Genomic DNA, 14,448 nt, shown 5'->3' with positions numbered 1-14,448 from the left:
CAGTCCAAAGTCCTTTGCCTGTAGCCCAGAATCAAGAACACTTCCTAAACCACACTTGCCCTTCTGGCCCCCAGCATGGACTTGGTGCGAATCTCTGTGAGAGGAAGCCTCTCAGGGAAGCCTTCTGACCTTGCCTCTTGTCAAACAGAAATTACTGCAGCTGCAGGACCACACATCCTGCTCCACCTTTTAGTACAGACTGGGCAACAGAAGCAAAGAGACTAAGGAAAAATAAGGTGCCCCCAAAACATTTTTATTTTTCCTTCTTAAAACAGGAAGGAAGAGGGGAGTGGACTTCGAGAAATAGCAGAAAAAAAGAAACCGTATTAGCTCTTAACTTGCCCACTGACATCAATCCCTGTTTTAACTAACATTAACACTAAGAGAATTCCAGATTCATTATTAGATATGATACTGTAATGAAACAGTTTACCAATATTCCTCATCTGAAAACTTTCCTTCCTTGCATTGTGAAGTAGGCACAAAAATGAATGAATTTATCCCAGTAAAATGTCATTAACAACTAAAACTTTCAACTTTGGGGAGCTAAAATCTGTGACATTTGCAGCACGTACTACAAAAACCTTGAATTAGTCACAGTAAAATCAACACAAGAAACATGAACTGACACCACTGTTTCACCTTTACATCAATTTCAAGATATGACAAGGTACTAAATGATTTTCATATCAGAAAAATCAAAGTGATCTTCAGGTGGCATAGGGTAGCACTTCTTGTTGTACTATGAGGGCAATCAATAAATGCAAGAGGTCTGAGGAACGTGCAGACCTAAAAACTAGACCAGATTTTGCCAGAACACCGGGAACATCCATCACTGTGCTATTTGGGCAATCACCGTAAAGCTAGAAAATCTTTCAGCCAACTCAGGACACTAAATGAACTCATCAAGCCCCAAAACATGTTATTCACAAGTACAATCACAGCTTGGGTCAACAGGCATCCCATTCCAGGGGAATGCTATATGAAATCTGAATTTTCTCCTAAATTCAGGTGAAATATGCACTGTTTCAGCCTTCCCTTTTAATTCTTGTTGGAAAAAAAATCTAGAAGCCCCAGCTGAAGCCATAGGGCTGTAATCGAGCAGCACACAACTGGGGAAAGGTTGGAACAGATGTTCACAAAGCACCATGGTCAAGAGGTGAGTTTTTTCTTAACAGATGTCATCACTCCTACAATAATCTATTGGCTACTTCCCAAGAAAAATGATAGACAACAAGTTCAAAACATAACATCAAAGCCAGGGAGCTGGTGACTTGCTCTTCTTGAACTTCAGATGTGAACTACAATAAGGACAAGCGCATGGCTTTGGAAGGAGGCTCTCAACAGGTTTCTTAGATAATAAGCATCTGCTTATCATACAGCTCTGCTCACTGGCCCTGATCTACGCCTGCTACAACTGACTTTTCCTATTCAGGCTCGGGAGGTGTTTTTTTAATATATATTTCTTTAACCTACTACCAAATCAATATAATTTTCTTAAAGGTTAATATTAATCTCCCTTGATCTCAAAGCAATACTTCAAAGAACTACATTAAAAAAAAACACTGTGAGCCATCTGCTTTCCATATCAAAATAGTAGAATTAAGTAGCTCTAATTGTATAAAGTATCAAGGGCCAATGCTGGATTCTCATGAAGCCAGAAGGACACTTTTAAAAGCAACTTCGGAGTACAATGGTATGAAAGAGCAATGTAATTAAGCAGCAGACTTGTCTTCAAGAATTCACTAGGGGCAATCTGCAGAATGGAAGAGGGCATGAAGGAAACCTTGAAGCCAGTTTGAACTTCATCCCTCACTTCCCCTCAGCACTGCATTTGGGTACTTAACATTTAAAACAGAAAAATAAAACCACTAAAACCTAAGAAGGTGGGGAGAGAACAAAGCACAGCTAACAGTGACAGCTGATTGCAGCAACAAAGGAAGATGGACTCCCTCATCTAGTTAATTACAGCCTGTCCCATGATACTGGGCCTATGCTCTGGGAGTGAGCACATGTGAGTGGGTGTGCACACACTGCTGAATTGTTCTGTTAGGGTGGGCAGCCTCGAGATTTCCCTTGTAATAATGCTGCCAGATGAATAGCTCAAAAACTCATAATGGAGGGAAAATAGGCCAGCAGGCAGTAGCAGCCAGCCAGCTCTCCCCAGAGGCAGGCTTGTCCACATATGATGCTTTCCTGGGTACCGGTCTCCTTGACCCATTCAAACAGTATCAGTCCAGCACATGCATGCAAGTCCTTTAAGGAGTTGAAGAAATCATGCAAACCATGTTTTTTTAAAAAAAATAACACATTCAGTAAAGGAGAGCACTCTGATGAGTAATGGGCTTTGTTCTTTACACTTCCTATCCTAGTTTCCTAGAACAAGTTCTTGCTTAAGAAACAAGTTTCTTTCATCACTGAACCTTCCTACCTCATCTCCCTCAGCCGTTCCCTATTTTAGTTAAGAAGGAGAGTTTCTTTCCTGGGGTATTTAAGATAAAATAAGCATCTTGAGTTTTTCTAAATCTCAAACAGCAAGGAAGCACCCCTAAGAGAACCCGCATACCAAAACCTGTGCATTCCTACCAAGGCCAAAAGATGGGACTCAGGATTAAGGAGCAAAAGCCTTGTATGGAGTGATGTGAAGAAATAGCTAAAGAAGAAATCATTCTGAGATCCAGTTCAAATCTTGTACCTGATAGACAGGTCAGCTCTGCAAAGAGGTTGACCTGATTTGCTGGCTGCTGGCATGTACAACACCCATTTCGTATAACCAAGCAAGCAGCAGCACAGGCTGGGAGCAGTCGTTTTTGTTTGATTCATCTATGAGGTGCTCAGCAGCCAAGGGGCCTGCAAGGAGCCAGCTGGGAGCACAGTTCTGTTATTGTAGCTAGAGGCCCACTTCCAATCCAATTACACATAGCAGCTGTTCTAGCTCCAGTTTTCCATCCCCTTTGCTTCCCTTGCTATATAATTCCAGAATAGATTTTGTCATTATCAGGGGCAGTAAATCAGTGTGAGTGACACCAAGTTTGAGTGACCAAGAGAGAAATAGCATGAAATGGGAGCCAAAGAGAAAGTTGTCTATCCCGTGATCCACGGGCAGAAGTAGACATCAAATCACATGGGGAGGGTTAGGAAGATGCTGGTGTTTGAAAGCATGAAAATACACATGCAAGTATTAGCAAAGATAACCGCATGCAAAAGAGAACATATGCAAGAAGCAAGAGCTGAGCAAGAGCATTTTCTGGACAGCAGATAAGATGTCTATCAGTGCAAATCAGAGCACCTGAACAAACTGGCATACAAGTAGGAAAGGAAGTACTATCAAGCACAGATTAGGATTCCTCAGCTTAGAAATGAAATGCCTGACAATATATAGAGATTAATTCCCAAATAGCATAGAACAGGTGAACAGGGCATTTTTTCCCCTATTAACCAGTAAACAAGGAGTAGGAGTCACTGAATGAAATTCTCAACTAACAGCTGTAACAACAAAAGGAACTACTTTCCACAGTTGCCTAATTAAACAACAGGCCATTGTAGAGGAAAACATATAAGGCAGCAAAGGAAAAAAAGCTTTGAAGTGTCCAAAGAAAACAGGTCATTAAACAACTGTAAATACACCATTATTCAGATGCAACACTGTCAGGTCAGGAAGTCCTTAGGGCAGTGACCACCAGAAACTATAAAGGTATACTAGAAAAAGAACAATGCTAGCTTTGTTTCTTAAATTTGTTCCACAGCATCTACTTTCAAAAAAAGAGGCTTCTGGACCTGGAATTCTTGTTCTGAACACAGTCATCACTACTGTATTTTCTCACAAATGGAAAAACATTAACATTTTAGTGCAAGGGAATCCTGTTTGTGGACAGTGCATCTGCAAAGGACATGCAAAACAAGAACAATGGTAGCATCTATAAAGAACATATGCTGTTACAAAGAGCTTTTGACCACCTGTGCAAGTGGCATTGAAGGCATGGCACAGGTGGCTTCTGTTTGGTACCTAGTAACTTCTGCAAATAGGAAACCTCAAATAGTCTGCCACACAATTCACATTCAAGGAAGCAGAACTCAGCATATGGATACCACTTTAACAGAGCTTGAAAGATTAAAAACAAGATGAAAGAACTGCTGGTATGCTCATGCTGTCAAGGGCCTCTGCATCCTTATGGAAGTCTTGCTGAGGCAAACAAGGACTGATTTCTTCTCAGGACCCTAACTAAATCATTCCTACAGGGTTGTGTCCATTCACTTTGTCCCTACTACATATCTCAGTTTACTTTGAACAAGACCAACTTCTTTGCACCTTGCAGGAACTGCATCCAGCAGAGCCCTGTGCTGTGGTCCCCACTGCAGCTAGCCCCAGCCAATTCACAGCCATCTTCTACTGAAGGATTAGCTCTGACCAGTCCAATTGAAAAGAATATTCATTTAGTTAATCAGTGGTCTCTTTACAGCCCTTCTGCTGCCTGTGGGTAAACAGCTATCACAGAGAACATAAAATCCTTAATTTATCTTGCAAACTGTGAATGGTTAAAGAAACCATTTTGGCAGGACTCTGGGGCTCCATCCTCACAACTTGGGTAGCTAGATGGCAGGGAAGAGCTAAAAGCTCCATACAGCTGAGTAGAGGGAAGGTCCACAGCCAAACCCATGGGGCAGCCCAGGCTGAGCATGTGGATTTGAAGTCTAGGAGCAAGCAGCTACAGAGCCTTATAATTAGAGGTGGGAAACTGTCAGAATGAGAACACACAGATGACTGTGACAGTACATGGAAGAGAGCATCCAAGTGCGACTGCAAAGCCATGTGAGAAAGTACACAAGCAGTGAGAATGAAAACACGTGTATGAGTGATTAGGGGAATAAAAAAAGTACATCCAAAAATACAAATAATAAGGATATGGGGAAAATGGTGCAGAAGAATCCATCCGCAGAACAGAAAGACACACCACTCTGTGGGGCCCTCAGCATGGTCCTGGCTTTGTTGTGCTGCTTCTCTCTGCCTGGGCTCCTATCAGTGATGCAGTTCTCTTCTGCACACCTTGGAGACAGCACAGCTGTTGTGTGAGACAACACTTGCTCATGGCATATCACAAATAAGATAGTTGTGTATTGGTAGAGCATAGCAAGGCCATACCTTCCCAGTTCAAGCACTCTCCACTGCCACAGACACCAACAGTTTCAGGTTGTGGTGGGAAAACCTGTGGCACTGAGCCTTTGGTGGTTGTTCTGCCAGATCCTCACATCCCAAAGATGACAGGAGTCCCTGGACACCTTGGACTGGAGCAGGGAAGGTGCATGTTTAGCCCTGCAGGTTATGGTGTACAGAGCCTTTTCCTCCTAAGGCATGCCAAGCACACTTGCCATTTGACCACTTTTATTCCTATTACTGTCACTTGAGATGCACACAGACAAGGGAACTTAGTAGAACAAAAAGGTGACCAGTGACAGCGGTCCCAAGGGTTAAAAATATACTGGAATTACTCAAGCTGCTGGCACCTTTCTGAAAAGTTCCACAAAACCTAGTTGTCCATTGCTAGAAAAGGAGAAAACTGAAAGGAAAAAATCACTCCAGGCTCAAGTTGGGTTTAGCAAATATCAAGCATAAAGCAAAGAAAAAGCTTCAGTTCTCTCATCATCCCATCACAGCCCTAGAAACACTGCTGCTCAGCTCTCATTTCCATTTCACATAATGATAAACCAGGTGGTGCTGCCTGAGCATGAGGAAAAAAATGAGTTTCCTAAGCTTCAGTGGCTAGCAGAGTAAGGTACTCTAGTTCAATTAACTCCTGTAGCTAAAGCTGGGGGAACTGGATCCATGCAATAATGAGAAAGCAATATAGAGAGGGAGGCTTGGAGTTCTCTGTGGTAAGATGTTATTTGGGAAATTCTTCCCATAGGAAAGTGATGCAATTCTTTTAAATGAATTATTAACACACTGTGGGGAACAAAAGCCTTAAGACTTAAGTAAAATCATACATTTACGTTTGGCCAGAAACATCCTCACTTTTTTTAAAAACCTAAAATAAGAACAATTCATTTCCCCTTTGTTAGGGGAAATGAACATCGGTGGTATTTAGCAGGACTAGCAAACAGTAAACTACGCTAGGAGCAGGAAAATGAGCCAGATCTGTATTCCTGCACATATACATATAAGAGAAAAACTGTACATCATGCAGTGTTTAATGCTATCTTATTAGCAGTACAGCCAACTATTTTAATGCCATTTTCATTCAGAAAACATCCCTTTAACTGACCAACACAGCTTAATCTCAGAAGAAGAATGTTTTATAGCAGTGAAGGTCACAAAGTCCTCCTTTCATCACAGACTTGGCAATCTAGACCCTGTGATATCCAGGATGGAGATTTGTGCTGAACACTCCCAGGAAGCCAGATGAGGTTTCTGCCCTTTGTAACTGCCCACAACCACTCCTCAAAGAGCAGCCCTTCAGCTCACTGAAGGTAACACTTACCTGGAATGTGATTGACATCTGTCGAAGTATTTTCATGGCAAGCAGAAGGGAGAAAAGGAGAAGAGAGAGAAGAGAGAAAAGCCATTAGAGATTCACACAGCAACTCAGCATCCTTGCATGGAAATCAATTTCATGCAAAACCAGAAGTAATTAGGTTTGTTAGAAGGCCACCCATCTGCAGCCAAGCACTCAGCCATGCAAGCGAGAAGGTTTTGACTCCCTCTCCACTGTGCATGAATCCACCATCATATCTGTCCGGAGAGAGTTCCTGGAATCAGATAGATCCAAGCCACATCAGTTCCTGTAAGAACATTGGTTAAAATATTCCAGTTTTCACACACAAATGCAAAAAGAAGAAACAAAACCTACCTGCCTGCAGTAGGTTTCCAGTGCACATAAATTCAAGCAAGTTTTCAGAACAAACAGAAAGTAACCTGCTCCCCTTTTATGAGGGGCCATGTGAATTTATGACCAGGTGCAAGACACTCAGTCCCAAAGTCCAGAAGAGAGCCCATTCCTTTTCATTCCTCCTGCCCATCATTCTCAAAAAAATCCCATCCTTCATTGCAGACAACAGCAGTGGTGGGGGAGGAGCATCATGGGTTGGCACATCCCATGTTGTCTTTCCACAGATGTGGAATTCAGACCAAGTGGCATTCAGTACTTCCTTCTTTGTTACACAGGACCACTTTTTGGACTCAATTACATAAATCCCAGAAAAAATTAGTCGTTCAAAATACACATGAGCAAGGCTATGTAAGTGAGGATAATGATCACAGAAAAGGTGCGTCTTTGGATGTAGAACCTTTTTTTGTTTTTTTGCAGAGCCCAGCAAACCCAGGGAATGTGCTTTAAGAAAAACACCTCATATCTTTTTTAGCATCCCATGTTATGTCTTGCCCTGAATAGCCACACTTACAACCCCATGAGGGAAGAACCTCTGAAATGTCAAATCAACACCTTCCTTCCAAGGCAGTCCTCCAAAGAAAAACATGAAATTGCTTGCAGAAACAGTGGGGCCAAGTCCCTACATAGCATTCCTTCTTGGAGGCCTGAACCTTGCCCAGGAGCTGCACTGTTGCAGGCACCATCCTTCAGGAAAGGCTTCAGAGCAATACATTAACCCCTCAAGTTCCTACAGAACCAAGAACATTTCTGCCAGAAGTCCAGGAGCATGACATGCCAGGAGCTTTGGCTGCACACACCAAGGTCTAAGAATGTATTCTCCTTCCCTGAATATCCCCTCCAACTTCTGTCAGTATTCTCCTGTCCAAACTTGCAATATTCCTATGAAACCACTTCTACTTGTTGTCCCAAGACACTTGCATTCTGGAAGTAAGTGATTGATTCCTGCACACGTTGCTTTTTGTTTATCACTCTGTAATGATTCCAGATTCATTTGAGGTAGAGTCCCTGAGGCACACCACACATACCAAACCATCCTTCGCTAAGGAAGTAATAACCCAAATAAAACAGTGCACAAACAGAGCAGGGACTGTCGCACCACCTCATTTAATTTCCATAGCTTGTACTAAGTATATATGCCAAATCTGGTGAGTGGTTTTTGTTGCCTCTCCTTTTCAACACATAACAGTATCTACAATCTGGTGTCGTGGCACATGAACCCAGACAAAAACCTAGTACTGAACGTCTGCTTGAAAATAATTAGCTTTAGACAGGAAAAAAAAAAAACAAGCATCAGGCAGCAGCACATGCACTAATGATGGAAGGCAAAACGAGGTGAGAGCAAAAAGGAGCGGACCTTTCACCACCATTGCAGAATGCAAATCTGATGTCAAAGAAACAAGTCCACTGGAGGACTTGAACAGAGGTGTTTTCGGGAAAAATCAGAGATGATCACATTTCTCAAGTAAAAGATGAAAGAGGGAACAGTGCAAGATACCCCAATTGTTACTGATAGCCCAGCAGCTGCTCCAGTGCCTGCTCCAAACAAGTACAAGGCTCCAGACCCACACATGCTCTCAGACAGCACCACTACAGCCAGGCTGCCCCAGGACCCAGGGAACAGCAGCCTACACCAGCAGGGCCTGAGCTCCAGGAAGAAATCAAAGCGAGCTTGGAGAATAAAGAGGATCACCAGAGAGAAAGGGCAAAAAGAAAGCAAACCAAGGGTGAGGAAGGGATAAGCACATTAAGCAAGTAAGAGAAGAGGCAGTGGGCTGTAACTGATAAACTGCTTTAACTAATACTAATTTAACTGTGTGTGAATTAAACAGGTCATGAAGTTGTTAAAAAGGGGAACAATTAAGTGTTAAGAGCTACATGAGCATCTTCATAGTTTTTCAATGCCAATTAACCAGGCAGCCAGCAAGGGATTTCCATTTACATATATGCTTAATGCAGATGTCTCTAAGAGCAGGCATCTCTGAACCTGATTGGTTTTATACTTAGTTTTCTTTTTCCTCCAACTTTTTGGGATGTCTTCACACCACATTATTTATAAGTACACTAATTACATCAGAAAAGCCAGTTTGCATTTCTGTGACACTTTCGCAGTATTTACCTACTTGGCAGCCAAAGTCATTAGAGCTACTGCTTTCCTACAATAAATACAAAGGAAGTTTCCTGTATTGCAGACACCCCCCCATGTGGTATCTGCTAGCAAATGCTGCTTTTCAAATGGTGAAATTATTTTTTATTTTAAAACACACATGAGAAAGCACTGCTTTTTTTAGTAAGACAAAAACGGCACATAGCCAGTCAGCCCCCACAAGAGACCCTACAACAAGTAGCAAAATAGCATGCAATTGGAATTGCCATGCCAGTCCTCCCAGGGAACCCCATAATATCTCTGCAGTGCAGGGTCCTGCTCAGCTTTGGAGCACAATTGAAAGTATGGTTGCATATATTTACAAAATAAACCCTTAAGCAGAAATCTTTGATGACATGCTCATCTGGTGTCTCCCCATTTGGAAGAAAGCCTAAAGAATAGAGATAGCAAATACTGACAAAGGAACCATAACTGGGGAGATTATTTGACTCTCCTTGGGTCCCTGTCATCTGAGGCATTCTCTCAAATTCTCTTCATGTTCTTATGATTTGTTTTTAAAATGACCATTTAAATACATCACTTCTCACCTTCCATCAGTATTACTCTCCTCCCATCTTGAGGGTCTATCTACCGCACAGACTGAGGAAGTGCAGCATTCCCCAATGAAACAAGGAGCACATAGAATTCATGGCCAGCAACCAACCTGTGACTGTGGGACATGCTGCCATGCAGATGGAAGTTTTCCAACTTCGTACAGCTCAGAGCATTTCAACCACAGAAAGGCCTGCCTCTTCAGAAAAGATAAGACAGGGTTTGCTTTATCCTATGAAGAAGAGTCAATTTATTGTCTCTTTGTAAAGGGCTGCACCTTAGCTGGGTTGCAAGAGGGATCAGCAAGTTCTGCCTTTCTCTGTGGCAGCCCCAGCCATCTGGGTGGGGTGGAAGGGAAAGGAGGATAGCAGTGATCAGGAGGAACGAAGCTAACATCACAGATTAGATCACTACAGCACCTCTAACAGAAACATCTGAGGTATTTTTTGTTCTAACATTTTTTTAATAAAAAGTTTAGTAATAATAGAAAATGTCACGAGAGCACCCTTTCCTTTCTACCTGAAAAACAGAGGAAATACAGATTTCTGGCACACACTGACCCTATCAACTCACATATCCATGACTTGAACAAACATGTCAAACTGTTGGGAATCACTGTTGGTGCAAAACTATGCAGATTCCTTGTCTTGTTCTTCAGGAAGCAGTGAAAAAACTGCAAAAAAAAAGATTGCTTTGGTAAAAACAGTCTCAGTAATGAGACCAAGCACAAGAACCAAGAATCATCTCCGTAGTGTCTGTGCTCACAAGAGAATAGGCATCTTGTACATTATTTATGGCTGTGTAAGTTGAAGTCTTGCCTCAAGTAAGCTTATAACAGAGTTAACATTTACTGTGATAGTGTTGTGATCTCATTCTATATATTTACTTAACATCTTTTGTCTTACCATGGTATCTTTCCACTCATTCCAATGGAATTGTGACAGATGAGACTAATTCTATTTATTCCAATGAACATTCATGACACTGGGACAAATCCAAGACCACTTGAGCCTATGATGTCAGTCACTGAGCTACATGCTGGGATCACGAAGAACTTCACAGTACTAGCAGGTGTAGGCCTTATTGTCTCTCTTCAGAAGAATAGAACCCTGTAATTTGTGTTAATGGAGTGTTGAACACTTCTGATTTTATTCAGCAGAGACAAGTGGTGACACATGCACAAACAAGTTCATTACTATCAATTACTTTTCTCTGTGTCCTTTCTCCTATGGGATCTCTTCAGCTACAGCCTCTTGAGAATAGTACTCACTGATATGTTTCATAGAATTGCATACATTTGTGGTTCTGTCCAAAGAGCATATACTTGGGATCCCAAAACACTTATTAGCTGTGAATATAGGGATCATTCATCCAGTACTGAAATGCAGCCAGCTCTGAAGTGAAAGACGCAGATGTTTAACAGCTTATACAAACGCCAACAGTTTAGTATGTCAGAGTTAGAACAATAAGAACTACTCAAAAAGGCAGAATGAAACCTTACTATAACTTGACTGATTCTATTAAAAGTACAATGCTATTCTGAAGCACTTCAGATTTTAATGAGGTGAAGGGATTGAACTTAAAATCTTACCTGAATGAATAACATTGATTTGATGTTTCCCATTCTCCACACTCAGCCTGATTCCACCACTATGAATTTCAGGGGTGCTCCACAGAGCCAAAGGTTTACTGACTTGCACCTCAACATGTCACCCCCTCAAGCACATTAGGTGTAAATAGATTCTGTGCCTAATAAAGAAAATGTATACTTTACTGCAAAGGGCCAAACTTTCTCCTCTCAGGTAGTCAAGATACTCAGGCAGAACATAGCTATTTAAGACAACATTTGCAAAAAACATTGGGCTTGCTACAATTGCCTGGCCACTTAGAGTGCTTCCAAAACAAGATGGCGTAGAGGGATTAAATATGCCTGCCACTCAAAAAACAACGCATAGTTACTTTGCTCCAGTGAGAGTGAAAAAAAACACAACTAAAATCAACATAAAGTTAGAGAAATGCATTCATAATAATCCCTGTAATTAACTCTGTATCATTATTATTCTCAGATAAAGCTGCTCACTGATTTCACAGCTTTCAGTGAAAGTACCATCCTCTCCCACACATCCCAACAAATATGTTCATATACATTCTTAGAGCCCTGACTACACTGCCAGGGAAAAACTCTATTGTTCTGTAGTCTTCTACTAGCAAAAGAACTCAACTGGAAATTAATTACTCGATGCTCTCCAAGCAATCTGTTGAACTTCATTTAAACTGCCTAGATATGTTGTGTGATCACTCCAGGATGAAGTTTCTAGTGTTTCATCCTGGAGACCCAAACGCTACAGGACAAAGATGTATTTCCCCTATTTTAGGCAGCACCTCCATATACATCTGTTCAGCCAGCTATGTCCACAGTCCTGTATAGCACACAGGGATACACAACTAAAACTTCTGAAGGACAAGAGCAAGTAGAATAAAATACCATCCACTCCAGATTCATTATAGATCAAATGAAAAGAAGCTTCTAACTTTCACGTTAGAAAATGTGGTAGCAATAAGATAGTAGCTCTGGAACGGTATGGCTACTGGGAGTTAGCCACCAGCATTGGAGACTATTAAGGGAAGACTTGACTGGTATTTTTCATTAATTTTCCAGGTACACCTGATCTTGTCTTGAAAAGACTTGGCCAGTGGGACCTTTCCGAATCTCATTTCCTATGACTTTATCACACTAATTCAAAATACGCTCCTTGGGCAGCTCCATCAGTACCAGCTGCCAAGCACCAGGACTAAGAGCTTTGGTAATGGAACAGGGCAAATGCCACAGCAAGGCCAAGTTTCTGACAGCAGCCAGGCAGAGAGACTCAGGGAAAAGTCAAAGAAAAAGAAAATTCACAAAAACTTTATTTGCAGCTTCCAGCAATGAGAGACTTGTAGAGATTGCATCAAGATCAAAATATTTAATAGTTTTTGATGGACTCCACTCCCTCTTTGAATTTGCCTGGTCTCATCCAGAACTAGAAGCGATGTGGTGTGAAACTACTTCCACTTGTTCATTTAAAACCTGCAACTGAATATATCACCTAGGGCATCACCTTCCTGTTGCTTTATAAAAAATTATGGGTAATCATTCCATATTCAGAACGATACCATCACAGTGTGCCTGATTACTACCTCATGTCCTGTTTTAGTCAATTCTTTCTTAATTGAAGAGTTTTGATTCATCAGGACCTTCCACATATGGCTACCATTCTGTACCTACAGTGAAAGGCATCTACATTAGCTACAGTATCAGTTTTCAATTTTACTCTGGGGTCAATCAGTGATACAGGGCAGCACATATATCCAGTAGATTTTAGCACAGACTTAAATCCATCAGAAGCCTGTCCCACCCTGAGGGGCATATGGTAGTACTCAATCTGGCCAAAAGCCCAGTGAGAATCAGGTTATATTTCTTGTCAGAAACATAGGCTGACAAGTTTATGAATAAGAAATAATGACTGTGTTCAAACAAATCAGCCTAAGAACACTTCACTTCTCCAAAGACCCTCATTCCTCACTACGGCTTGGTGCAGAGCCACCTCTACCTTCCCTTTCTGTTTATCAGTATTGCTCACACAACTCTATAAAGAGGTACTCTGACCTAAAATCCACTTTCTGGGAGCAAGAAAAGCCATACCTCTTGTGAAGGAGGAATAGACACAAGTCACATAGAAAAATATGGCTAATCCAACAGAGAGTGCCCAAGAGCACAGGCAGTACACAATCTGCCACAGACTACAATTTGTCATCATTCAATGTTCTATGCAAACACCAAAAGCCACCAAATGGTTCATCATGTTACAAACTGTAAGTGCCAAAGTCTTTTCCACCTAAGTGCCATTCAGAAAAAAATAGGGGACTAAATGACTTTTTTTCCCCCTCTCATTTTCATAGGTCATCTCCAGTAGTAAGAAGAGGAAGATGATTCTCTTTCCTTCCCAATGAGATCTAGCTTAGATGAAATAAGAATATATGACCTTCTAAAATTAGACATAACTTACACTTTTAACTGTTCTATCATACTTCTGAAACATTATCTAGACATCTCTGTACCTCCTACCCTCAATTCAGACTTCCCTTCAAGGCAGAAGGACCTTAGGCTTCATAAAGCCCTCCAAAAATTACTTGTAAGACATAGACGTTCTTATAGACAGTTGCTTCCTCATGTTCTAATTATAGTTGAAACTAGATTTTTATTATAAGCCTAGGTTTCTCCCCAGTTTTGACTTTAACACATATTAAATCAACCAACATGACACTTTTGTGGTCACAGCACATCATAAAGTGATATGCTCTCATTAGCTGGAGGCAACTCACACAGCCGACCTCAAGAACCAGGAGCAAGCTTCTCTCCTATGACTTTCCTATTTTAATTGATTGGGGTGGTGTTATGCCATAGAAAAACACAGCAAGGTCCTAAACTGCAGTGAGTAAGGATTTGCTCAAATGCAATAGGCACAGGTACAAAAACAAAGGAAAGAAGCTGCTTACCTTTGGAAGACCTCCAGAAAGCTGGGATCTCCAGCAAAATACCTTTGCCTCCCCTGCCAGCCCTTAAATAAAGTCTGGGAAGGGGTGGATCCTGGCTCCACCTCCACCAGTCACTCAAGTGCACTGCGTGCACCTGAGCTTCCCTGGGTTGGCCCTGCCTTCCCACCAGGTGCTCATCACTGTTTCAAGCCATAACTTCCAGGCGGAAAGAAGGGATGTGAACTAGATGGATCTCCCTACATTAAATGTCCTCCTTACAAGCAAAGCCTTCTCTTGATCTTCTCTTGATTCATCAACATAGCTACCCCTTCTCAGATCCAGCAAAGCAATAAT

The 14,448-nt window shown here is 41.6% G+C and overlaps 1 protein-coding gene across 1 annotated transcript in view; it reads right to left on the bottom strand.

The window, feature by feature from the left end:
- Positions 1-14,448, bottom strand: part of NRXN3 (neurexin 3) — a 938,203-nt gene that overhangs the window by 852,885 nt on the left and 70,870 nt on the right. The window contains exon 3 of the mRNA XM_090141457.1: positions 6,477-6,494. Within this exon, the coding sequence (XP_089997583.1) occupies positions 6,477-6,494 (18 nt within the window). The remainder of the gene's footprint in view (positions 1-6,476; positions 6,495-14,448) is intronic.

This window comes from Phasianus colchicus, chromosome 5 (assembly GCF_987193195.1).
Source record: "Phasianus colchicus chromosome 5, bPhaCol1.hap1.1, whole genome shotgun sequence".
Lineage (NCBI taxonomy): Eukaryota > Metazoa > Chordata > Aves > Galliformes > Phasianidae > Phasianus > Phasianus colchicus.
Note: the sequence above shows the minus strand (reverse complement) of the source record. Positions and strands in the feature narration are given on the sequence as shown.